The 20,076-nt window shown below is 35.9% G+C and overlaps 1 protein-coding gene across 1 annotated transcript in view; it reads left to right on the top strand.

The window, feature by feature from the left end:
* The window catches only part of SLC7A11 (solute carrier family 7 member 11), a 78,495-nt gene extending 58,665 nt beyond the window's left edge, over positions 1-19,830 (top strand). The window contains exons 8-12 of the mRNA XM_004040391.4: positions 787-890; positions 1,693-1,789; positions 3,291-3,440; positions 4,687-4,864; positions 12,018-19,830. Of these exons, the coding sequence (XP_004040439.1) occupies positions 787-890; positions 1,693-1,789; positions 3,291-3,440; positions 4,687-4,864; positions 12,018-12,079 (591 nt within the window). The 3' untranslated portion in view covers positions 12,080-19,830. The remainder of the gene's footprint in view (positions 1-786; positions 891-1,692; positions 1,790-3,290; positions 3,441-4,686; positions 4,865-12,017) is intronic.
* Positions 19,831-20,076: the final 246 nt, after the last annotated feature.

Genomic DNA, 20,076 nt, shown 5'->3' with positions numbered 1-20,076 from the left:
AGCTGCATCAAGGACAACTAATGAATCCAACACATTTTCTTTTTTTGGAAAATACATCCTTCATGGAAATTTGCAATATTGCACATATCATGGCATAAAAGAACATTTTAGAAGTTGTGTTTATCTTTTAAGTTTCTGTGGCTTATCGGACTTATATTTGTGTTCTAGCCTTTTTATAGGAAACCACAAAAGAAATTGACAGATACATGAGGGGGAGGGAGGGACTTTATAAACAGAGATTTAGCTAGTGTGATTTTCTGGGAAACAGATTTTCAGAGCTACTCATGTATATGCTATAAATTATTAAGTCATCAATTATTTTATTTACCCCTAAGAATGGGATTGGCATATGAAACACATATCTGTAATACTTCTCAGTGTATTTCAATATAAAATATGGTTTTCCAGGCTAAAGAGAACGTATTATACAGAAAGATTTCTATCTCCAGTAGAACTTCTGATTTGAGCTTTTATCACTTGTCAGAGTCAGAGACAATACACATCATAGTTGATAAAGATTCGATAAATGGATCATTGCTTTTTGAAAGTAGAGAGAAGGTGCTTGTTTAGATCTTTGACTATAGTTTTGCAACAAGCAATGCCATGGGTCTTGCTTTTGATTATTGTTTACGGAGTTAGTCAGACCCCTAACCAAAGAGAGAAATTATAAAACATACAAGTATCACCAGGCTAATAGAAAGTCATAGAGCAAGTTTGGCCTAAATTGTTTCATTTTATTCCACTTTCTGGCAAGGCATTAATTTGCTTCGTTCTTTCTTTCACTAGACCTTTTCTGAGCGGCTACTGGGAAATTTCTCATTAGCAGTTCCGATCTTTGTTGCCCTCTCCTGCTTTGGCTCCATGAATGGTGGTGTGTTTGCTGTCTCCAGGTGAGTGAGTTCATGCATTTCCAGAAACACGTTTCTGTTTTTGAGATTGGATGTGATAAGGATAACTTTAAAAAAACAGAAATAGTGCCTCCAAACCTGTTGTTTTTAAAGGGACGTGCAAGATTGAAATGTTGGTCCAAGTATCAACAGCACGTTTTATTCTGTCCATTAGAGGGCACTGCTTGCCTATTAATAGCTTATTTGGAAGACGGACATGTGGCTTTTTAAAAAATAGTATTTCCACAGTCTAACAACGGCATTTTATTTCTGGTGATATAATTTTCTGTTTCTCTGAAGATGCCAAGAAAAAAGTAAAGTAAGAGACATCAGAAATCACCACCCCTACCATCAGTATTTCCTTTGTTTAGTTTGATGCAATAGTCTTTTTAATATACGATTAAAAGCCAATCAGATAAATGTGAATGCTACATATAGGTGTGTGCACCTGTGGATGTGCATGTGTGTGTGTTTGTTGAATTGGATTGACAACACACATATAATACTAGGAATCTAGAACTAGATTTCCCATCAGCTATTTACATGTAGAGAGAGCTATGCTGAGTCAGATATTGCTATTCTTTCTCTTCAAAGAATAATATAATGTTGGCAGATTTTGTAAAATTCAAATTTAGATTTCCTATGATATTTCTCCACCTTATTTGAAAAGTGAACTTAGGCAATCACCTAAGGAATGCCTGACCATTTGGTATGAAAAGATGCACGTTTTCTCTGGGATTTTTGGATTTTCCCTTTGAAATGATCAATCATACAGTCAACTCCACCCACATTTCTCTCCCATCAGGTTATTCTATGTTGCGTCTCGAGAGGGTCACCTTCCAGAAATCCTCTCCATGATTCATGTCCGCAAGCACACTCCTCTGCCAGCTGTTATTGTTTTGGTAATGCATATTAACAAGTATATCTAGATATAACCTTGAATAATAGGTTAGCAAAAAGGAATTCCAACCAGACATTAGATAGTACCTTACTTTCTCATTCATTGCTAATGTATGTCATGGTGGAGTTTGGGAGGCAGGATATCTTCCATCTCTTCCCTTTACTCCATGTTTCTGATGCCTATTTTTTTTTTGATGCTTTGGGGCAAAAATCATCATCACCTCTCTTTCATCTTTGCAGAAATGTGTAAGGTCTAAGGAAAATGATTAGCTTGGCTCCTCTCATCGACATAGCACCTCACAGAAAAGAATGTAGAGTATTAAGTCCCAATGACTTAAGGAAAGTAGAGCAAAAAGCTACAGTCCAGAAAGTACCCAGATGTATCATCTATGCACCTTATAATGAAATGCACACAAAATTATTGAAACAATTGATAAAATCCTAGACAGTGCCATGATTCATTTGAGACATTTGAGAGCAAGTGTCTTTTATCCTGCAGGATAAAAATAAAAGCACCACGAGGTAAATTTGAGTTGTAAAATTCTTTCTGCAAAGTGTGAAATGTGAGCTACAAAAGACTGTATGAGGTGTAAAAGTCCTCAAATACCCATTGGCAATGTTATATTCATTTTTACTGATGATTTTGTAACATTTCTCTCAACTGGAATCTGTTGTCAGGAGCACCACAGAATGCACTGAACATTTTTTTTTCATGCATTTAATTTGTTTCAGAACATTTCCTTGAAATTTCTTTTTAAAGTATGTGTACTCTCTGTGCAGAATCTGGACGTTAACGTCACTTGTGGGAACAGAATGTATTATTCCGTGAAGAGGGCTTTCATTTTAAGCCTCTGCTATCAGTCATGCTGTCCTTGGCATGTGCAGCTGCAGAGACTTGCTAAGCTGATCTCTGCGCTTCATTCTTCTCCGTGGTCTTGAGGGTCACACACGGCAAGCACACCAGGAGAGTAAATGTGGAGGAAAAAAGGTCAATGTTTTGCAATCAAGAGCCAACAGAATCACCTATGAGTGTCTGTATTTCCTGGGTGTGGATAGCCAAGAGCTCACCGGAGAGCATTTGCAGAGCTTTCTGTAAATCTTCCAGTTGGGTCTCTTTTACTGTTCATTATCGGTTATTTACTAATCATCTCAATCTTTGAGTCTTTCAATTTTGAGTCATTGAGTACCCTTTTTTACTCTTTGAAAACATACTATCTTCTCTCAAATGCAAAAGGAACTAAAAACAAAACACAACATTCATATAGAATTCCACTTGAATAAAGTATAATGGCCATGTCACTCTCATACTGTTACTGGTGTGTAAATGGATTATGACAACAGAATATAGAAAAGAGATTAGTCAAATCCAAGTTTTAACTATGATGATAATTTATCGGTATAACTAATTATTTGAAAAAGGTCGTAATGCATAGTGAGGTTTTTGTTGTTAATCATCTGTGTTTTCACTGAATTCACCAAGCTTGCTTCCCTTTCCCCCCTCAGCACCCTTTGACAATGATAATGCTCTTCTCTGGAGACCTCGACAGTCTTTTGAATTTCCTCAGTTTTGCCAGGTGGCTTTTTATTGGGCTGGCAGTTGCTGGGCTGATTTATCTTCGATACAAATGCCCAGATATGCATCGTCCTTTCAAGGTAACCTCAGCAATCTTGATGGGTTTACATAAATCTCTCTCCTAATACCTAGTCCTCCCTTTGTCATAACTTGCTGATGGGGAGGTTGGGCTGGGGGCAGCATCTGTGGAATAAAAATGTTTAACTCTTGCAGGCAGTGCTTTCCTGTTGGATTTATTTTAAGTTGGAAAAAAACAGTTGATCCAATTTTTTTATGTGATGGGCTTGAACTTTGTATGTCAAATTTTTAAAAAATGACTGTATGAATGAATGTTTGGTATGTTGATTTTTCATGAATGTGTTCAATGACCTGATATACTCAAAGTATGGGCTACTTCTGTCTGTCTTTATGCTGGAGTTGTGGACAGCCATGGTGAGAAGGAGTAAGGGAGATACTTTGTTAATGCCAATTCCAAAAAGGAATTTGCCTTTACAAAATAGGCATTTTAAGTACTTAAATGTTGTGACTTGTTACATTGCTCTTTCTCTATATTATACACTCTAAAAGGAATAGAAATGTAAAATATACAGGGAAAGAGAAGATCTACGAATTTGCCACTTAATACCCATTTACCATAAGTAAGCATCTCCGTTTTGGAGGACCGGAGAAAAAGCTTGTCATCTTCTTCAGACTTGACTCATGGATTGATTTGACCTCACGATTTATTTGTTTTTAAGAAATGGCATAGATAAGGTTGTCAGTCATGTTGTCAGGATTTGTTTCTAGTAATATTCATTGCCTAATGCTGGCGGCATCTTTATTAGCGGTTGAATAGGAGTTGGCTTGTTTTATTCCTGTCAGTTATTATTGTGGATCTCAACAGAAAAATCAATATGCACTGAAAGACTTTAACATGTAACAAGCAGCCAGTGCTCTTGACTCCACATTAAAGTGGGTTCTAATCATAATTATCAAAGAGCCAGTCTTTTAAAATCAAAACCATAAATCATCATGGCATTTAACTAGTAAAATAATTCCAACAGAACATCTCTAATAAAGTATCCTTTTTTGTCCTTAGAGTTTGTTCTAGCCAAAGATTTAAAAACAATTTAAATTAAGTTGAATTACATTTAAGGGAGTACGTTTAACACATTATCTGTGCACCATGAAAGAGATTTTGCTACTAAGGCACGTTGGTGCCTGTTACCTGGTCGCATGACTACAGCATATCACTAAAGTATATGTCGTGACTGACATGCTCATCTCAAACCCAGCTTCTGTTGCTTGAACATGTTTAAAGTGACTTTTTTGTGTTCTGCGTTCCAGGTGCCACTGTTCATCCCAGCTCTGTTTTCCTTCACATGCCTCTTCATGGTTGCCCTTTCCCTCTATTCGGACCCATTTAGTACAGGGATTGGCTTCGTCATCACTCTGACTGGAGTCCCTGCATATTATCTCTTTATTATATGGGACAAGAAACCCAGGTGGTTTAGAATAATGTCAGGTAAGAATTTTAAATACTTTCAGGACATTGTGCAACACCATGTAGAAAACCCATAAAGGTGTACATACATAATATACTTAACATTTAAAAATGTAAGTGGCACAATTGATGATTTGAGAACATTATGGCATTTTAATTGGAACTGCTTTTTGGCAGGAAGGACATTTAGGGTACAGCCGTTGAATCCTTTTGGATATTAGTTTGGGCTGCTGTAATCACTTCTTAGGAGAAACAGCTTTGTTTTAGATGAAATTTTATCAGTAGTTCTCTAATCGACCTAATCTCTCTTTGAATCCTTTACTAACCTAATTATTTTCCTTCTAGTTTGAATGCAGTTTAGTGATTTTATATCATAACATGTAACTTGATGAGTGACATGAGATTTGTTGGGGAGTTAGGCAGTGGCCTGCAAATGCCTTAAACATTATGACTGTACGCTACCTTAAAAGGGTGACTCATGAAGGATTATAATAACAAGAACAATGGAGAGAACAATAGCAGCTTCCACATGTGTGTGCACATGTATGACTTCATTTAATTTTTTTTAAATTTTACTTTAAGTTCTGAAATAAATGTGCAGAACGTGCAGGTTTGTTACATAGGTATACATGTGCTATGGTGGGAATGTAAATTAGTTCAACCATTGTGGAAAACAGTGTGGCAATTCTTCAAGAATCTAGAACCAGAAATATCATTTGACCCAGTAATCCCATTACTGGGTATATACCCAAAGGTTTATAAATCATTCTACTATAAAGACACATGCACACGTATGTTTATTGCAGCACTATTTACAATAGCAAAAACTTAGAACCAACCCAAATGCCCATCAATGATAGAATGGATAAGGAAAATGTGGCACATATATATGATAGAATACTATGCAGCCATAAAAAAGAATGAGTTAATATCCTTTGCAGGGACATAGATGAAGCTGGAAGCCATTATTCTCAGCAAACTAACACAGGAACAGAAAAGCAAACAGCACATGTCCTCACTCATAAGTGGGAGTAGAACAATGAGGACACATGGACACAGGGAGAGGAACAAGACTTTATTTAATTCATATAATATCCTACTGAGGTAGGAAAATTATTATCCCAAGTTAATAGGCTTTGAATTACAGCATGAGAGAATTCAGGTCACTTGTTCCAAGTCATACAGATATAAAGTAGAATAGCTGAAAGTCAAACTCAGGCAGTTTTATATTTTAGGAGAATCACCCTGGGGGTTGTGAGAATGGATTAAGATAGGTTGGGGCTGAAGACAGAATATTGACTTTGGTGGTTACTGCAGCAATCCTGATGAGAATTGAGGGGGATTCTGAAGACAGGCAGTATCAGCAGGGTCTGAGAGAAAGTGAAACATACTAAAAGGAAAAATCAGCAAGACTTGGTGACCAGTTAAATTGGGGGAGGAGAAAACATAGTAGATGACTAGGTAGGAAGGGTGCTTATGAATAGCCTGTGTTGAAAGCATATCTCTCTGTCAGAGGCTCTCCTGAGTCCTCTCCCCTACATGATCATCTCAAGCAATCCTCAACAAGGTTGATGTGTGAGGTGCTATTATTCCCAAGTCCAGATGAGAAAACCAGAGCTCAGGAAAATGGAGAATTTATTTTTGAGTGTATGTATTTTAAATCATAGAACTAGGAATTGAACCCACATCTGCTGTACTTCTAAGTTCATGCTCTTTCTAGACTGGATCCCTTGTGGAAGTGGGGGGGAGGGGGGGCGGAGAGAGAGAGACAGAGAGAGACAGGGATAGGTAGGTAACAAATATAGCCAGAAGGGCAGATCGATTCTCGCTGGTGAATGTGGTGAGTTTAGAACATAGCTTTCATACTTTTTCTTTGTTTTACTTTACTTACTTTACCATAATTAATTTTTTAAATTCCAGTTAAAAGTTTAGGGAGATTTCTGGCTAAATTATTAATAAATAATGCCAGTGTTACTAAAAAAACAACCAAAAACCTTGATATGCATATTGAATCTCTAGTGTGCTGTGCAGACTCATTGAGAAGTCAGTCCTTTAAAGCAGAGTTTTATTAATACCTTTTATTAGCATTCAATTGGAATTTTGCATCTTTAGATCTTATACTATTTATATCTGGATTTTGTTTCCCCAAAGAAATGTTACTATACAAATGAGGTGCTTTATGGCTGACACAGGCACACTGATTGCCTTAACTGAGTATTTAATCTCTATTTCTTCTCAGATCACACTAGCTTTCTGTGGAATATTTTTAAGTTTTCTGTGTTCTAGACACTAAATATAGAGCCTGTTCTGAGGGAAAAGGGATCTTATTAAATACCATTTACCATTAGGGTTGCTTTATTCATTGCTAACATTTAGGATAGATTAGCACTCATCGCTGTGAAATCTGTCTGTCTCCCATACTAACCGAGACAGTTAAAACCCCTGAGCAGCACAGAAAATTAAGAGAATTGAGGAAGAAAGGGCTGGTGGTCCTAGAGTTAGACTAGAAGAAAGGGAGCATGATGAAAGAGCAAAGCCATTGTTCCATCCCACTTTGGCAGGCATTTTGTTCCTCCTGTTTGGAGTCAGCCAACTCTAATAGTTCTTTCCTCTTGCTAACAAACACGTGTGTACTTTGTATTATTTCTTTGTCAGTTCATCTCAACAAGCAGTTTGCATGCTTGATCCTTCATTGATGTCTTTTGGTGTTCATGTAATTTTAAAGTTTTTTTGCTATTTTTCTATCTCTAATGATGTTTTGAACATTTCCAAGGCCTCCAAATTTAGTGTTAGCCATTTGTGAAACTAGCAGCAATGGAGTAGTCCCATAATGGTTATTTGGTTCTCAAAAATGCCATTAAGTCTTACCAGGGAGCATGGCAATTCTGCTTTTAAACTGCGATCATTGTAACTCTTTATCTTTATAGCTGCCTTGAAAGTGAGTAGCAAAAAGCAACAGTCCTCCGTAATTTTGTTTGATTTTTCTCTGAGGCAGCATTCTTGTAGTAAAATAAAGAAAATTCATAATATTTATTGCTGCAATAGGAAGCATTTTCTTAGCCTTTGGCCAAAACAAAACCCTCACACACAGACACACAAACAACAGAATCCTGAAGCAGCGCCCTGACCCTTCTTCCAACTACTCTATGATCTTTTTGTTAGAGAGAAACTCAATGTGAACTTAGAGACCAAGAGCCTTTGCTTGGAGCAGTTTGTTCAATGATTTAATATCATGTTCTTTCATTAGGTAAAATTCCATAACCTTTATATTATCATTTATTTTTACCCTGATAATGCATGAGTAGATCAGCCCTGTGAAAATGATAGTCTATCAAAATACATTTTACCTAGGTTGTTTCCATGAAAAATGAGAGGTAACCAAATAGCACTCAGAAAATGGCGAAAGGCTGCTGAGAACTGACAGCCAGGGAATGTTCAGAATCCAAGGAGCTGAGATTTTCAGAGATTTGATAAATCTCTCCAGCCACAGGATGCCAGTATTGAACCACTTTTTGTTTGATAGCATTTCTAGGGAGAAAAGAAAACATGCTCTTAAGGGAATGGTGAGATACACGGAAAGCTTTTTTCTGCCATCTGTGACAGAGTGGTTTATTCTTCTGGTGGGTTAGTTATATTATTTATTTACTTATAGAAACACAAGCTTCTCACGCGAGGAAAAAGGGGCGGATACCCCAATGACATATGCAAATACACAAAGACAGCAAGACCTGGCAAACCTGGGCCAGGACTCACAGCAGCCGTTTTACTTGGCTGTCTCTATTTATCAGCTAAACCTTGTCACGGGGTTGAGTGAGGTGACTGGAAGTGGGTCCCTCCTGCTCAGGGAGAGAGATAGAGGACAGCCTTATTTAAACAAAATCTTTGATTATAAAAAATCAGACTGGGAAACACCAGCAGAATGACTGTAATGCATCTTTGTGGACGGTGAGTTTGCAACTCCAGAGTCCTAAAAGCATATGCTGCATACAGTGGGTCAAGATAACTTCATTTATGTTAAATCACTGACAGCTGAATAATGCATTTAACAGACTGTTCACAAAGACTGCAGTGCAATATGTAAGTTAATTAAGCTTGCCTACATTTCTTAGGGGTCCAAACTATCTTCATTGTAAGAATAAAATGAGATCATGCTTGTGAAAATATTTGTAGCCTTAAAAAAAATACTATTATTCTTATGAAGACTTCCAGAAAAAAAAATGGCCTTGTGCTACATCACAAATGTGGCAATTTTTGCTGTAGTTCCCATATTGGTACCAGGTATGGTTGGGTACATCAAATTTTGCAGGGTCAGTTGTTGTTTCAAATTATTTCAAGAATAACTACTGAACATGAAAGGTAAAGCTAAAAATACTACAACTGTTATTTGGTCCTGTACCTTACAGTTACTAAAAACACCAAATGCAGACTCATTAACACACCTTTATTTAAAGAAAGAGTACCGCGGGTTGATTATCCTTAAAGCCGAAAGACTTTTTCAACATGGATGTAGACATGACAGTTGAATGCCACATACTCTGCAGCTTTCCCAGGCAAGCAGGAAGCTTCCTTAAAGACATACTTGCCTCTCTTGAGCACTGCTGTCTGGTCCACTGCTGTAAGATAATCTAGAAGGAGAAGTTGCTGTGACTTCAACAGGTACTCATGGTCAAAATCAATTACTCTGCAGAAGCCTTCATTACGATGAAAGTCATTCAAATCCTGAGATTCCAAGAGAGATCACATAAGAAAGACACATTGGATATTGTCAACAGGGCTGATTAAACACAAAGGAAGAGGAAAGATAGCAGAAAGTGTGCAAAACCAGAAGAGAGATTCTATGGCCATGTGCTACTGAATAACGGACCCAAACCAAGCTTTTAGGAAGGAGAATGACACATTAGGGAAGCAGCAGGATCTAAGTTGCTCCTCATTTGTCTGAATGGAGGCAATGTTATGACATGGGGAAGCAAGATGTCTAAGATAGCAGACATCTGGGGGTCTCTGAATATAGAGAAACATTTTTGGAAAAGGCTTTCATGTTGGGTGTGGAGGGCAGTCATGGAGATTAGTTCAGGAGGCTATGGGCAGGAGGATCTCTTTAGGGAGACAGGGCTGTAGATGACGTCTCTAACATCACTGCTTTACATTTGGCCATTGCAGATGCCTGAGATCTCGTTTTTCTGTTTGTTTTAAACTACTGTCACGTATCCCTAGCCCCTTCTCTGTCTAAGCTACATTTTCTTTACTATTTATTAATATTTCCTTTTCCCACAAATGCCTACTTTTATAGAATAAGTTTGTCATTTCCCTTTTCTGAAAATATGGGCTGTAATTGCTCTTGAGTGCTCCCTTATGCTGCACTTACATCTCAATGTAAAGAGTGGGCTGTGTAAAATACAGTTTATTTAGGAAACACTCACATAGAGTTTATAATTTACCGAGACTGTGCCGGGCCCTTTACAATTAATATAGACTGTAAAATTAGTGGGCTGAGGACAGTATCTTTGACAAACACAGAAGAAAAGGATGAAAAAAATACCTTTTTTTTTTTTTTTTTTGAGATGGAGTTTCATTCTTGTTGCCCACGCTGGAGTGTAATGGCGCATTCTCGGCTTACAGCAACCTCTGCCTCCTGGGTTCAAGTGATTCTCCTGCCTCAGCCTCCTGAGTAGCTGGGAGTACAGGCATGCACCATCACACCCAGCTAATTCTGTATTTTTAGTAGAGACGGGGTTTCTCCATGTTAGTGGGGCTGGTCTCGAACTCCCAACCTCAGGTGATCCACCCACCTCAGCCTCCCAAAGTGCTGGGATTACAGACATGAGCCACTGCACCCGGCCTGAAAAAAATAGCTTTTAAAATGTCATTAAATATGGCTTGAAAGGAGCTATTACAGATAACAAGCCATGAATGAGGGGAAAGACTCTATGTCCAGATGAAAGACTATCTGGGCCTGAAACCATCAAGAGGTCAGGCTCTAAACAGCTCCAGGACTAGCAGGACATTGAAAAGGTTCTGTAGGAATTCATTACAAAGATAAGAAGCAAACTGGCTGGGCATGGTGGCTCACACCTGTAATCCCAGCACTTTGGGAGGTCGAGGCAGGCAAATCACTTGAGGCCAGGAGTTCAAGACCACCCAGACGAACATGGTGAAACCCCGTCTCTACTAAAAATACAAAATTAGCCGGATGTGGTGGCACATGCCTGTAATCCCAGCTACTTGGGAGGCTGAGGCAGGAGAATCGTGTGAATCTGGGAGGTGGAGGTTTCGGTGAGCCGAGATCGCACCATTGCGCTCTAACCTGGGCAACGAGTGAAACTCCGCCTCAAAAAAAAAAAAAAAAAAAAGAGGCAAACAAGAACTAATGTCCCCAGAAACCAAGGTCATAGAGTTCTAGAACTGCTAAGATAAAATAACCTTAGAAATCATCTAGCTCAATGGTTCTGAAGGAAAAAAGGTAGACTTCCTTCTGAACACTGGAGCCAGCCTTTCTCGGGATGCCCTCAGTTCCTACATTTTTGTGTCTATCAATCAGAATTACAGACTGCTAGACCCCATCTTCAGTTTCTAATTGAGTAGGTCTAGGATCGAGCATGAAAAGATGCATTTCTAATATGGTAGTTGATGCTAATTTTGTTGGTCCAGGGACCGCACTTTGAGAATCACTGATTTAGTCTCTCATTCTACTGATTAGGCAAATTAGGCCCTAGGAGATAAGACAACATTCTCAATAACATGTTACAAGTTAGAGAATGAAAATTATATTCTGATTCTCCTCCAGATTCTTCTGAGGAACTGATTGTAATCTCATAGGTGCAAAAAGAATAAACCAATTTTAAACTGAATATAAAGTGTATTTTTAAACGTTTATTTATATATTGGTCCTACTGTTTCAAAGTATTTTCACCCTTCTGGTCCATGAATAAAAATCCTTATTTGAATGCAAAATATTAATGTATTCTTGCTGAGAAGCCATCATGGGAAGTTACAGAAGTGACAAATAAATTAATTGAGCATGATAGAATTCTAATGAAGTAAATAATTCTTGAAAGTGCTCTATGAAGTAGACAGTTGTGTCTTTTTGGTATTCAACCCAAAATAATTCATATTTTGCTGTTTTTATGCATTTCTGATTTCCATGCATTTTTAATTTATTTTTATTTCTTTGTAGAGAGAATAACCAGAACATTACAAATAATACTGGAAGTTGTACCAGAAGAAGATAAGTTATGAACTAATGGACTTGAGATCTTGGCAATCTGCCCAAGGGGAGACACAAAATAGGGATTTTTACTTCATTTTCTGAAAGTCTAGAGAATTACAACTTTGGTGATAAACAAAAGGAGTAAGTTATTTTTATTCATATATTTTAGCATATTCAAACTAATTTCTAAGAAATTTAGTTATAACTCTATGTAGTTATAGAAAGCAAATATGCAGTTATTCTATGAGTCACACAATTCTTGAGTCTCTGATACCTACCTATTGGGGTTAGGAGAAAAGACTAGACAATTACTATGTGGTCATTCTCTACAACATATGTTAGCACGGCAAAGAACCTTCAAATTGAAGACTGAGATTTTTCTGTATATATGGGTTTTGTAAAGATGGTTTTACACACTATAGATGACTATACTGTGAAAAGTGTTTTCAATTCTGAAAAAAAGCATACATCATGATTATGGCAAAGAGGAGAGAAAGAAATTTATTTTACATTGACATTGCATTGCTTCCCCTTAGATACCAATTTAGATAACAAACACTCATGCTTTAATGGATTATACCCAGAGCATTTTGAACAAAGGTCAGTGGGGATTGTTGAATACATTAAAGAAGGCTACTGTTTATGAGACACACCCAGGAGTTATGTTTCAGTAAAAATCCTTGAGAATTTATTATGTCAGATGTCTTTTCATTCATTATCAGGAAGTTTTAGTTATCTGTCACTTTTTTTTCCACATCAGTTTGATCAGGAAAGTGTATAACACATCTTAGAGCAAGAGTTAGTTTGGTATTAAATCCTCATTAGAACAACCACCTGTTTCACTAATAACTTACCCCTGACGAGTATATCTAAACATATGCATTTTAAGCCTTCAAATTACATTATCAACATGAGAGAAATCACCAACAAAGAAGATGTTCAAAATAATAGTCCCATATCTGTAATCATATCTACATGCAATGTTAGTAATTCTGAACAGTTTTTTAAATTTATGGCTATTTTTACACGATGATGAATTTTGACAGTTTGTGCATTTTCTTTATACATTTTATATTCTGTTAAAATATCTCTTCAGATGAAACTGTCCAGATTAATTAGGAAAAGGCATATATTAACATAAAAATTGCAAAAGAAATGTCACTGCTAAATAAGATTTACAACTGATGTTTCTAGAAAATTTCCACTTCTATATCTAGGCTTTGTCAGTAATTTCCACACCTTAATTATCATTCAACTTGCAAAAGAGATAACTGATAAGAAGAAAATTGAAAGAATGAGAATCTGTGGATAAGTGTTTGTGTTCAGAAGATGTTGTTTTGCCAGTATTAGAAAATATTGTGGGCCGGGCATGGTGGCTTACATCTGTGATCCCAGCACTTTGGGAGGCCAAGGCGGGTGGATCACCTGAGGTCGGGAGTTCTAGACCAGCCTGACCAACATGGAGAAACCCTGTCTCTACTAAAAATACAGAATTAGCTGGGCATGGTGGTGCATGCTGGTAATCTCAGCTATTGAGGAGGCTGAGGCAGGAGAATTGCTTGAACCTGGGAGGCAGAGGTTGCAGTGAGCCAAGATTGCACCACTGCACTCCAGCCTGGGTGACAAAGTGAGACTCCATCTCCCAAAAAAAAAAAAAAAAAAAAAAAATATATATATATATATATATAGTGGAACTTACAAATGAGAGTAATATAATGAAATTTTGAACTGTTATTTATAAACATCTAAGGTAAAATGGTTAGTCATGGCCAGAGTATGTTTCATCCTTTATAATTTTTGTCCATTTGAAAATAAGGATTTTTGAGAGAATTATACCAATTAAAATTATTAAAGGCAAACATAGAGTTCATAAAAAATTGTCCAAAGTAGAAATGATGACCTATAATTTGGAGCATTTCCAATTCAGTAATTTCAATTTTGCCCTTGAAAACATTTAATATATATCCAAGACTGACATTTCTTTAGCTGAACCTAACGTTTTGGTCTCTAAGTGAATTTATAATAACTCCTTCCTTCCTTTGCATAGGGTTTTCAAAATTTGATTTATAATTCCTATTTCCAGTAAATATTGTTCATTTGTCCACATCTCTCCCTATCATATGTTGCTGGAGGTAAGAATTTCTTTTATATTCCTATTTTTTTTTCCCCATAGACTAGGCTCATAGAATTTAAACAAGCAAATATTCCTGAGCTTTTTCTTGCCAAATGAAAGAAGACTGGTAAATTCTCATTGAGAGGTTTGCGTAGTTCTTGGCTCTTCCTGGGGTTAATGTGCTTATATTCACAGCGGCAAATTGGTCTCAGACTTTAATTTATTTATTTTTGAATTTCTCTTTAAAAATATCAATTTAAAAGGTAACTAGAATTATTCCTTCTCATTTTCAAAAGTGATTTTTGCATTATTAAATTTCCCTGCCATTGTAATGCCATTTTAAGCAGAAAAAAAGTCAGCCAGTAATTAATAAAAAAAGTGATGGAGATTAAGTAGTATTTTGGCTTATTTTTAGGACTCATGATGAGAAGACACAGAGTTCCTTTAATCAGGAAATTAATATCCATAATTTTCATTCAAAATTGTAGTATGTAAAGCAGATTCTCATTCAAAAACTCTCCTGAACACTTATTTATATATATGTTTTTATATAAGTAAAATTGTTCTCATATTTTTATACGATATGCACACACACACACACACATGCACATACTACTTACTACATGTGCTGTACTTGTACTTTGTACCATGCATATTCAAATGTTTATATACATAAGTTTATTATAACATAAAAAGTAAAAGTAATGAATACTGTTTAAAATAACTAATATAGTATTTTTTAATTTTTGTGGGGATGGATTCTCAAATACTTGTGATTTTAAAAGATCCAGTAAAGACTTCTAAAGCTAAAACACAATTTGATTTTAAAAAGAATGATTCTCCTTACACAATTATAAATATTTGCAGTAAATATTTTTGACCCCATTTAAAAAGTATTAGATTATATTCCTTTGATCCAATGAAAACTGAACCTTATAAATGGTTAGCTGAAAGTAGACCTTATTCTTGTCCTTCTTTAGAAGAGTAAAGATTTGTCCTAGGGAAGATGGCTGACTTCGGTTCCAAACATGCATATGCATTTAGACCGTAGCTCCTCAGCCCTGTGGACACAAAATTTGGACAGCTTATTAGGTTACGTCAGCAATGCATGACGGTTTCTCCAACACTAAGATATTCACGTTGAAACAGATTTCCTGTTCGTCTTATGTGTCTGGTAAAATTGTTTCCCCAATTACAATTTGACATATCAATAGAGGGTTAACAAGAGTATAATTACATAACAGAATTCCTCATGAACTGTAATCAGTCTACAGGAAAATCATTATTTTATCTTGATTTGCAGATGAATATACTGCTAAGAAAGGGAGCCACTCTGACCTTTGTTAAAGTTGATCTTTTGTAATTGAGGTATAAGGTATGAAAAGATAAAAAAACGAAGGCCAGAGAATCAGGAAATGAAAGATAGTATGGACTGAAGGTAACAATATTTTAATGTTATGCAATATAGTCAGAGAAATATTAAAAATTAGTTGTTTGCTGTGCATAGGTGGATCTCACAGGAAGCTAATGAAACCTAAGCTTCAGGGCCTCTCACTTAGACATGTTCCATTCGAGGTCCTGAACCTAACTTTGTATTAGGAATTCTGTACTAATTTTGTTGAAGAAGACCAGCAAAGTTGTGTATACTTCTACCCCCACAAAATCTGCATTGTCCATGTGAGTAAAGTAAAATAATTCCTGTTATTTTTTTCTGTTAGAAATAAGTATGGAGGATATGTTTTTAAAAATTTATGAGTTAATTGAAATATCCATATATAACAAGTGGCTTTCTCACAATATATATGATGTGATATATAGGGAGATAGTTTCACTTTCATCATATTTTATATGTTGATTCTGAACTACAGAAAAATAATAAATGGGATTTTAATTATAGCTCTTTTTCTTAGTTGGGAAAGAAATACAGAGAGATGTGGGATTTGAATGCCCATGAAAGACATTTTATTTTACTTGAATATATTCTTGCTTCACTTTACCCTCCATAATATGTTGTACATTCGTGCTGATCAAGTTTACAGAGTTACATTTTGCTTTCCTAACCATTCAGTCAGGAATTAAAATATGGCATTGTATAACTGGGAAGAAGCTCATAGTGGATATGAATTAGAGTAGATAATGGGTCACACCTTGATAGCTTCTGTTTACATTACTTGTATATGGGCAAAATAATTATTACCTATACGTGTATTTAAGCTTAATTTTCATATAAACAGTATTTTTAATCTATGTTAAAATAGATAATATCTAAAAGTGTGATCTCTAGGTAGTCCTTAGTTTATTAGTACTGTACTTCAAAAAGATTTTTAAATAGGTCCGGCACAGTGGCTCATGCCTGTAATCCCAGCACTTTGGGAGGCTGAGGCGGGCGAATCACCTGAGGTCAGGAGTTCGAGATCAGCCCGGCCAACATGGTGAAACCCTATCTCAACTAAAAATACAAAAATTAGCCAGACGTGGTGGCAGGCGCCTGTAATCCCAGCTACTCGGGAGGCTGAGGCAGGAGAATCACTTGAACCCAAGGGGCAGAAGTTGCAGTGAGCCAAGATCGCATCATTGCACTCCAGCCTAGGGGACAAGAGCGAGACTTCGTCTCAAAAAAAAAAAAAAAAAAAAAAAAAAAAAGATTTTTAAATAATAGCTAAAGGTATGCTCTCTAGGTCATCCTTAGTTTATTAGTACTGTACTTAAAAATTATTTTTTAATAGTCAATTTTGGGAGATAATTATTTCTTTCCTTATATTTTCCAATTAGTTGGTGTCTAAAAATAAATGTTTTGTCTAATTTTAGATCAGGTATACATTCACAAAAGCATAAATCATAGTCTCACAGGAAATTCACCAATTTTCCATATGTTGTGAGATAATTGTCCTTTCTACAACCTCATAACAATGAATTTATATAATTACCTAGATTTTCTTAGTGTGAATCTACCAATTAGTTTTATTTTCTTGGTAGTTATTTTTTTCCCTCCTCTCTGTTACTATTGGCCTTAAAATACACAGAGGATGGTTACAGTGTCCTAATAGCTGTTACATGTGTGTGTTTCAGCGTACTTGAATCAAGTGTACATTTATAGTACCAATAACCGCCTTTACAGCTTTACAGTTAACAATTCTCTCACAAAACTGTAGAGCATTAGGCATCTGAGAGCCATACAGAGGGCCAAATTTGTTCCACAGTGAATGTGTTTTTTTTCCTCAACATATACACTACTGATTTTTTTTAAAAGTATGACTTTCAAGTGAATTAATGTATTGGTTAGGAGAACTGCTTGCTAAGTCCTTATTACCTCTTGTTGAAGCCTCAAAAGGCCGTGCTGAAAGCCAGAGGGGGAAAAAAAGAGTAATGCACAGGTATCTCTTTTGCAGTGGTGACTGTATTTTGAGTACCTTGTGTGACAGGGTATTATTACAGCATCTTGTGGGAAAACCTATTAGGCCTTTGCATGTTAAAGCTGTATAATTTGTTGGGTTGTGAGTGGTCTGACTTAAATGTGTATTATAAAATTTAGACATCAAATATTCCTACTAACTAACTTTATTAGATGCATACTTAGAAGCACAGTCATATCACACTGGGAGGCAATGCAATGTGGTTACCTGGTCCTAGGTTTGAACTGTCTTATTTCAAAAGATTTCTGAATTAATTTTTCCCTAGAATTTCTCCTTCATTCCAAAGTAGAAACATACTTTGAAGAATGAAACAGATTGTTCCCATGAATGTATGCTCATACTCGACTAGAAACAATCTATGTTAAATGACTGTGTATATGAATTATTTCAAGTACTACCCAAAATAACTTTCTTACTGCTCTGAAAGAAGAAAAGCAATGTAAATCACTATGATTATTGCACAAACAACCAGAATTCCCCAACAATTTTAAGTAATCTGATCCTCTTCTTGGGGAAAATTGTTACCTAATAGTTTTTCCTTATGAATGTTATTACTACTGGTATAAATCAAATTTCTACAAATTTCCTACTTAAGTCTTAAGAACTGGGTTCTTCCTTTGATGTTATTCATGTTCAGAAAGGAAATAACACTTTACTCTTTTAGGACAATTCCTAGAATCTATAGTAGTATCAGGATATATTTTGCTTTAAAATATATTTTGGTTATTTTGAATACAGACATTGGCTCCAAATTTTCATCTTTGCACAATAGTATGACTTTTCACTAGAACTTCTCAACATTTGGGAACTTTGCAAATATAAGCATCATATGTGTTAAGACTGTATCATTTAATGCTATGAGATACATTGTTTTCTCCCTATGCCAAACAGGTGAACAAACGTAGTTGTTTTTTACTGATACTAAATGTTGGCTACCTGTGATTTTATAGTATGCACATGTCAGAAAAAGGCAAGACAAATGGCCTCTTGTACTGAATACTTCGGCAAACTTACTGGGTCTTAATTTTCTGACAGGATTTGACTCAATATTTGTAGAGCTTGCATAGAATGGATTACATGGTAGTGATGCACTGGTAGAAATGGTTTTTAGTTATTGACTCAGAATTCATCTCAGGATGAATCTTTTATGTCTTTTTATTGTAAGCATATCTGAATTTACTTTATAAAGATGGTTTTAGAAAGCTTTGTCTAAAAATTTGGCCTAGGAATGGTAACTTCATTTTCAGTTGCCAAGGGGTAGAAAAATAATATGTGTGTTGTTATGTTTATGTTAACATATTATTAGGTACTATCTATGAATGTATTTAAATATTTTTCATATTCTGTGACAAGCATTTATAATTTGCAACAAGTGGAATCCATTTAGCCCAGTGGGAAAGTCTTGGAACTCAGGTTACCCTTGAAGGATATGCTGGCAGCCATCTCTTTGATCTGTGCTTAAACTGTAATTTATAGACCAGCTAAATCCCTAACTTGGATCTGGAATGCATTAGTTACGACCTTGTACCATTCCCAGAATTTCAGGGGCATCGTGGGTTTGGTCTAGTGATTGAAAACACAAGAACAGAGAGATCCAGCTGAAAAAGAGTGATCCTCAATATCCTAACTGGTCCTCAACTCAAGCAGAGTTTCTTCACTCTGGCACTGTGATCATGAAACTTAGTAAAGGGGATTGTGTGTATTTTATACAAATTTAATACAATGTCTTACATTGATTGATAAATTCTTAAAGAGCAAAACTGCATTTTATTTCTGCATCCACATTCCAATCATATTAGGAGAACTAACATATTTATCTATGAAGATATAAATGGTGCAGAGAGACTTTCATCATCTGTGGATTGCGTTGTTTCTTAGGGTTCCTAGCACTGATGCCTGCACAAGCATGTGATATGTGAAATAAAATGGATTCTTCTATAGCTAAATGATTTCCCTCTGGGGAGAGTTCTGGTACTGCAATCACAATGCCAGATGGTGTTTATGGGCTATCTGTGTAAGTGGTAAGATGCTATGAAGTAAGTGTGTTTTCATCTTATGGAAACTCTTGATGCATGTGCTTTTGTATGGAATAAATTTTGGTGCAATATGATGTCATTCTTGGTTGTATTTATATGTATTATACCTGTCATGCTTCTAGTTGCTTCAACCATTTTATAACCATTTTTGTACATATTTTACTTGAAAATATTTTAAATGGAAATTTAAATAAACATTTGATAGTTTACATAATAAATGTCATGTTTTGCTTTCTTTTTAAGCAGTGTATATTCATTTAAATTGAAGGCCTTAGTTTTAATGATTGATTGAATTTATCTATTACTGATTCCCCAAATTTGTTGGTGCATCCCACTTTACACCAGTTTCTTTACACCAGTTTCCTTACACCAGTTTCCTGTACTAAAAACTGGAAGTGTTGTTGGCAGACCCAGTCTCCTGGAAACACTCTTCTTTCTCATGGTCTACATCCATCTGTCCTCTG

This window comes from Gorilla gorilla, chromosome 3, assembly GCF_029281585.2.
Source record: "Gorilla gorilla gorilla isolate KB3781 chromosome 3, NHGRI_mGorGor1-v2.1_pri, whole genome shotgun sequence".
In the NCBI taxonomy this organism is placed as follows: Eukaryota; Metazoa; Chordata; class Mammalia; order Primates; family Hominidae; genus Gorilla; species Gorilla gorilla.
The sequence above is the reverse complement of the archived record's forward strand: the minus strand, read 5'-3'. Positions and strand labels throughout refer to the sequence as shown.